Genomic DNA, 7,772 nt, shown 5'->3' with positions numbered 1-7,772 from the left:
GAGGAGCTGTATGCTATTTAATTATAGTCAAGAATGGAATATTATTAATTACTCACTTTTAACACGTGGATTCCTAAACTTAATTGGCTTATGGTCAGCCACCTCAGACAGGGCACAAGCACGTTTTAACCATCCCCCCGCCCTACGGTACTGGCGACTGAGCCCAGGGGGGGCTCTACTGCTGAGCTTCATCCCCAGCCCCTTTTGAGAGAGGAGCTCACTTAGTTGCTGAGGCTGGACTTGAACTTGTGATTCTCTTGCCTCTGCCTCAGTCGGGATTACAGGCATGCACCACTGCACCCAGCTATGTTCCGGCTTCTTACAGTCAGGTTTTTAACTCGGAATGACAAGAATTTATAGTATTTAAAATTAATGGCTGGAGTGGGAGGCCAGACACCAGCTCACCCACTCGAGGGCTGCCATGAACGCAGAGCGTTTTCTGGGGGAAATGAGTAATAGGTGACTGTGGGCCCTCCCGACGGTCCCTCAAGCAACCCCACTTGCAGGGGGGCTGTCACCTCCCGGGGGCAGTTCTACGGAGGCTCCTAAACCCTAACAAGCAAACGCTCCCCTAGGCTAAGTCTGGAATTCCAGGCATCAATGGGAGCCACTGCTGTTGGCTGCTCTGTCACACAAACCCGAATTCTCTACAAATCTTACCAGATTTTACGAGAAATAACTACGTGAAAATAGCAAAAGTTGTACATCTGACTAAGCATGAAGTGTTGGATGTTCCGGAAATCCCTGCCCCTCTCCAGAGTGTCGGGGGGGGGGGGGAGGCATTTAATTAAACAATGCTAAGAAGACCATGTCTAAGTCAGGTGGCGCACACTCCTGCAATCCCAGCTGCTCAGAAGACCGAGACCAGACTGGGCAACTGAGCCCAGGTCCTGTCTCAAAACCTAAAGGGGATGGAGCTCAGTGGTGGAGCACCTCTGGGTTCAATCCCTAGTCGCCCCACTAAGAAACGAAAGAAACCGGTCACCTCTACAGCCCTCCATGCCGTTTGTTTCTTCTTATTTACTTTGCCACAGTGGGGACTGAACCAGGCCCTTCGCTGCTAACCAGCTCCAAGGCACTGAGCTCACTGTCAGCCCCAGGTTCAGTAATCGACCTAAAGCTCCCCACAGAGAGAAGCCAAGACGCCAGACATATACGCGCCCGTGCTGCCTGGTTCAGGAATTGGCAAAGCTGGTCTGTCACCGCACAGGGCAGAACACACCTTCTCCTCAGCTGTGGAGGGCAGGGACGGGCAACACGGGGCCAAGCACTGCAAGCCCGGGGGGCTGTGGACGCTCCACTGCAGCCCAGGCAGGGTTCCGCAGGAGTGCGTGCAGTGCTGAACTTCACTAAGACCACAGTCTGGGTCCTGGAAGGCTTGGTCCCTACAGTCGCTTTACGGGGAGGTGGTGGAAACTTCAGGGGGGAGCCTCATGGGAGGTCTTCAGGTCAGTGGGGACGTGCCCTCAGAGGGAACCTTGGGACCCAGTCTCTTCCTCGGTGCTCCCTGACTCGTGGTGTGAGCAGCGCTCTCTGCCGTGATCTCCACCATGACGTGCTGCCTCACCACAGGTCCAAAGTCAAGGGGCCATTCAGGCACAGACTGGACCCTCCAGACCTGTGAGCAGAACCCAACCCTTCTCTTTACGAGTTAATTATCTCGGATTTTTTGTTAGAGCGATGGAACTCGTGTAACACACTTGGGATTTATGGACGTTTCTGAATGCACATGTACTTCAAATAGAAAAATATTAGATTTCCACTTTTAAGTTTTGATAGGCGTTATCACCGCCCACTCATCAAATATTTTCTGTTATTTAGCAAAGCATAGGCTATAATGATGTTAATAAAAAAAATAATACCCTTAAAGCCACATTCTTCTTTCAATCATTCCAAAACTATTTTTTATATGACCAAAATTATTTCTGCTAAAATCTACCACTAAAACTCAAAAATTATATTCCAATTGATTTATTTCACTTCATTCTTTGAGAAGACAACAATTTTAAACTTTTAATAGTCTTCTGTGTGACAACCATTCATAGCAGCACACGATCCTGGAAATGCTCAAGCCAAAGAAGGGCTAGGACAGAGCTTTGCCCGCCAGGGACACCACCCACCTTTTCATCCCTGAGTCCCTGACCCTGTATAAAAAGGGAGGTGCCCAGAAAGGACAGATGATCCAGCAATATTCTCTGGAAGCCATGAAACCAAAAAGGACTCACAGCGAAGCGCCTAAATTCAGAGAAAAGTGAGAGTCAGGTTGGATAGTTCTGCTTTTTGAAAAGCAGATCTAAAAGTAAACAGGATTAAAAGGACAGAAATAAAAGGCACAGATAGTCTAGCTAATGTATCTATTCTTCAAATTCCAGACAAGTCATTGCAAATACACAATGGCTAACTAAGAGCACATCTAATTAAAAACATGGTTCTCTATCCTAAAGAGAAATAGTGAATTATTTCAATGACTTGTTTTACAAATCATATGCCATAGGCCTTGGTGATAGTGAGGTGAAGTGGGGCCAGGTTCTTATGTGTTACAAAAACCCAAAAGAGACTGTCTTTCTTGAAAGGTTTTCATTTCCTGGCATGCATAAGTCATAAACGTATTTCTTCTTTAAAGAAACCCCTCTCCAATGCTAATGAAAGGGAATGAGTAATTCAGGGCAGCACTGCTCATTTATAATATCTATAATAAGAGGGTCAGAGGTTGGCTCAGTGGTAAAATACGCACTTTGCATGCACAAGCCTCTGGGTTCAACCTCTAGTACCAAAAATAATGAAAGAACTAAATTGATTGATGACATTTTCTCTCCATCCTTCGGATTTAAACTAAAGTAAAAATATGTAGTTTTGTCAGAAGAGAATCCCTTACATAAATCAAGTCACTGCATAACTAACTGAAAAGCAAACATTATTCATGTTCAAGAGTGGCATGTTTTTATTTCTACATTACAGAATTTTTGCTTATAGGAACACTTCAGGTACCAGTTTTCCACATTCTCTTTTTAGGCGTGCAGTCAGTACCTGACAGAGTGTGAGAAAACAATACTCTCGAATCAGTTAGACCTGGATTGAAATCAGGGTGGGAGACCTGGGGGTGTCCCCCATTCCTGTAATATCCGTTAACAGGAGAAAAAGCCCAGAAGTCACACTGGAGTCCAGGCACGGAGAGCCCTTGCCCAGCACCCTGCACACACACTAGCTGGGTGAGTCCGGCTAACCCAGCAAGAACCATCAGGCCCCCGAGAGAAGGCTCTGTGAGGAGACGCAGCCACGCATGTAGCACCTGGACCCGCCATGGCACAGGCCCCCACACAAACCCTGAGTGACGTGGAGCTGGACAAGTGAGCTGCTGCCCTGGTCAAAGTTTCTCTGCACAGTTACATTCTGGGGAATTAAAAAAAGAACCAATGATCTCCACCAAAAAAACGCCGATGTCAACAACCACCAGGCCAGGGAAGGCTGATGCGTTTATCCTAGGAAAGAGACGGGTGGGGGACGCACAATCCCTAGAAAGGTGGCCAGTTCTTATACCAAGGACCCCGTCAGCAGAGCTCAGAGAAGGAGAGACGGGAGCCTTGGAAATGTAAATCAAGAAAATAAAATGGCCTTCCCTGTGTGCTCTGAAGTCCTTACGCAGTGACGCCCAGCGCAACTGATGGCCAAGGAAGCTGTCCTACAAAGAAAAGGCCAGGGGGTGCTTTCTTGTGGCCAGAACTGCTCAATGCACACTTTTGCCCAAAATAAAGTGAAGGCATACTTTGGAGCTGTGAATGAAACACTGAATCTACCATTAAAACTTATTTAGAGATTTTACTGGATGAAATTACCTTTCTTGTGATTTTTTAAATGTGTCAAAATTAGAAAAAAAAGATCCAATTTTAATTTTCCTCTTCAAAAAGAAACTATTATAGCTCCCTCTACTTTGAAGCATTTTTGCCTAATAAAAAAGTAATTATAAAATGTTTAGCATGGTAATTTGCTATCTGATGTTATTAACTTACAAACACTGGAAAATTAAATGTGACATTGCAAATTTAACCTCATTCATCATGTATGCACCTAAAAGCCTGTAACTCCATACAAAATTCTAATACTTGTATATTTTGGAATCGTTATGACTCACACAGTAGAAAATAGTTTAAGATAGGTCCTTGTTGATTTGAAGCATCAATATTAAAAATGTAACACGTTTCTGCCTTAGAGTTCTAGCAATATGATGTGGGGAAACCAGTCTAAAACAGAATGACCACAAAACAAGGGCAGTGGACGTATACTGCAAGGACACACGACCATAGACAGACACTTCTTTCACTTGCTGATTGTATTTTGGATACATCACTTCAATTTAGTAAACCTCCCTTATGGTTCCTAAAAAAATACAGAATACACTGGTTTTAGGTTTCCTAAAAAGGTTCATAAGTAATGACTGTCTGTAAGTCATAATCAGCATGTGTCTATAATGCATTATGATGCCCACTCTTCATTCTGCTTGACTTTATGAAGTCACTTTTGAGAAAAATTTTGGATTACTTGAAATTTAGATTAGTAATAAAGTCATATAATTTTATTAAAGGATAATTCTTTTGGAAAAAGAGGAGGAGGGGAGGAGGAAGAGGAGGGAGAGGAGGGGGAGGAGGAGAGAGAGGAGGGGAGGAGGGAGAGGAGGAGGGAAAGAAGAGAGAGGAGGAGGAGGGAAAGAAGGGGAGGGGGAGGGGGAGGAGGAGGAGGAGGGGGAGGAGGAAGAGGAGGGAGAGGAGGAGGAGGAAGGAGAGGAGGAGGGGAAGAAGAGAGAGGAGGAGGGAAAGAAGGGGGAGGGGGAGGAGGAGGGGGAGGGGGAGGACAGTGCTCTTTATCAGGTCTCACATTAAGTGCAAAACAAGGGGGAGAAGGAGGAGGAGAAAGAGGGAAGGAGGAGAGGGAGGAGGGAGAGGAGGAGGGGGAGTAGGAGAGGAGGAGGGGGAGTAAGAGAGGAGGAGGGGAAGGAGGGGGAGGAGAAGGGAGAGGAGGAGGGAAGGGGGAGGAGGACAGTGTCTTTATCAGGTCTGACACTAAGTGCAAACAAGGGGGAAGGAGGGGGAGGAGGAGGGAGAGGAGGGAGAGGAGGAGGGGAAGGAAGGAAGGAAAGGAGGAGGGGAAGGAGAGGAGGAGGGGAGGAGGAGGGGGGGGAGGACCCTGCTCTTTATCAGGTCTCACACTAAGTGCAAAACAAGGGGGAAGAGGGAGAGGAGGAGGAGGAGGAGGAGGAGGAGGAGGAGGAGGAGGAGGAGGAGGAGGAGGAAGAGGAGGAGGGGGAGAACAGTGCTCTTTATCACAGAGGCTCCTCCAGAGAAAAGGCGGGCGGGAAGCAGGAGAGCAGTAGATATCGAGGAGCAGAGAAGTGAACATGAGGGAGGTTTTGGACTTTGGAAATGGTTTCTGGAGTGTCAAAAACTGCAGCACAGAGAAGAGACCACAGGGAGTGGGCCAGCACCCAGCGGAGGCCGAGGAGAGCACCCGTCAAGTCTCCACCATGCCACCTGTGAATGGGCCGCAGGAGGGTGGAAAGACAGAGTCGGGACTCGGGGGACCCTGGCAGGAAGAAGCACAGAAATGCTACTTTGACGTCATCTCATTCTAAAGAGGAAATGAAATCTCCATCAACTTCACCATGGTGTTTAAAACGGCATACGAGAATGAAGACTCAGTGAAATCAAACTCAATTTAAAGAAAATATGAACTGATTGTGACCAGGTCTCACACTAAGTGCAAAACAATGACCACACCAAGAAGGAAAAGCAGAAGTGTCTCTCGGTCCCTCCGTCCAGTGGAATAATTAATCTCCATCAAGTCTGTGACATGGGAAGAGGAAAGGCCCTTACTCAACAAGCCAAGAAGCATCTGCACAGAAAACGTCCTGAGAACCGAGCCTCAGGTTCCCCTTTCTGACCCCGCGACCCTCATCTACTGAAGCCTTCACCCTCCCCTTAGTCTGACACTTTAGTTAAACATGAAAAGGTATCAGTGGTGGCAGGACCCTAAGATGGCCTCCAGGGTTCCCACACTGGAAAGCACCTTCAATGGGACGAGACTGGCGCAAAAAAACGGGATTTCACCACCTCCGTGACTCATGGGTTGGTTCTAAATTCATCAACATGGAAACTGCCCTGGTCAGCCTGCCTGGTCTGGTGACCAGAGAGCTGTGCTCCCACTGTGCCCCACGGGGAGAAGTGCCACATTGTGGGCCAGGCCCGAGCTCAGTCTCCAGGGGCAGGAAGTGGCCTCCATCAGGAGCAGCGAGAAAACAGTGCTGCACCCCAAGGAAATAAACCTGCCACAACCAGGAACTCGGGGAGGACCCTGGCCACAGCTGCCACAGCCCCCTCTGCCAACACACTTCAGCCCTGGACGAGACGCCGGGCACAGAGCAGCCCCTAGACCCAGATCCCGCCCGGCCCAGAGACACTGAGATGACATTTCCACCTCGTTTTAAGCCACCCGACGTGTGATGATTGGTTATGCAGCAATTGATAACTAATAAACCATTTTAACAACAAAATTCTCCTTCTTTTTGTATCATTTTTTTAAAAAAAAGTTGATCAAATAATGAAATTGTAACATGAGCATTCTCTCAAAAGGTGAGAACTAGAAGCAAAAATCAAATCAACAGCACTTATAACATAATTGTAACTCAGCCTGATGCCCGTCTCTGTGGGAATAAAGCCCCTCTCCCCCATGACGCGGCGTCCAGGGAGCCCTGACTGCTGCGGTACCTCTGTCCTCCAGCGGGTTGCCAGCAAGGTCGATCGTGTGGAGCCCTGAGTTGGGGTTATGTGCTAGGGCACTGGCCAGTTTTTGTGCAAAATCTCTGCAAGTAAACAAAACAGTAAGAGTAAATATCCAAGTAAATAAAGAGGATGTAAAACTGTTCATATGAAATATTTTAGAATGAAAATAGTGAAGTCTAAACAATAGAAACCCCCTTTATGTATCAACCTGCCCCTCACATATGTGTTGACCCCACTAATGACTCATGAGAGGAAGCACAGCCAGAACACGGCTCACGTCCAGTCACCAAAACATCACTCACAAGCAAACAGAATACACACAACTGCCCTTAAAGACACACGCTTTATGATATCAACGGTACTACTTGACCCTTTATCATTTCTTTTTTTTAAATCCTGGATTCGACCTGCTTTTCATAGAAATTCCAGTGGCCACTCAGTTCTCATGTGCTGCAACACTCATGGATATAAAACTGATCACTTGATTATTGAGCTAAAGGCTACAATCACTACTCTAAATTGTACAAAACACAAACCACTCTCCACGTTGCATTCAGGTTGATGTAACTTGGATGACAAAACCCAACGCTTGTCACAGGCTACAGGGACTCTTCGCCCTCACAGTCCTTGCTCTGAACCCAAGGCCTGGTGTGACCCCCCGCCGCTAGGTGAAGGCCGCGTCAGGGTCAACAGGAGGGGACAAAAGTGACTGAACCAGCCAAGCAGAGCAGGAAAGCCTCAGGAGACACGGAGCCACGTCACCACTGCCAGCGACCATGATCCCGGGAGTGGCAGCGGCCCCTACCATAGGGCAGGCCCTGTCCTGTGCCCTGCGCGTGTCCCCTCACCCACCCTCACTTCTGCCATTCTGCAAGGAAGGCACCTCTGTCACCCTTTCCCAGAGCAAAGCGCCTGAGTCGCAGAGAGCCAGGGGACTGCCAAGGACGAGGTTCTCGGTCAAGGTCCACGATGCTGACCACCAGCCCTGGCTCCCCACAAACA

General features: G+C 47.8%; 1 protein-coding gene across 1 annotated transcript in view; it reads right to left on the bottom strand.

Moving 5' to 3' along the window:
• Carmil1 (capping protein regulator and myosin 1 linker 1) overlaps positions 1-7,772 on the bottom strand; it is a 245,573-nt gene that overhangs the window by 101,848 nt on the left and 135,953 nt on the right. The window contains exon 11 of the mRNA XM_026407693.2: positions 6,756-6,850. Within this exon, the coding sequence (XP_026263478.2) occupies positions 6,756-6,850 (95 nt within the window). The remainder of the gene's footprint in view (positions 1-6,755; positions 6,851-7,772) is intronic.

Source organism: Urocitellus parryii, chromosome 8 (genome assembly GCF_045843805.1).
Source record: "Urocitellus parryii isolate mUroPar1 chromosome 8, mUroPar1.hap1, whole genome shotgun sequence".
NCBI classification, from domain to species: domain Eukaryota; kingdom Metazoa; phylum Chordata; class Mammalia; order Rodentia; family Sciuridae; genus Urocitellus; species Urocitellus parryii.
Note: the sequence above shows the minus strand (reverse complement) of the source record. Positions and strands in the feature narration are given on the sequence as shown.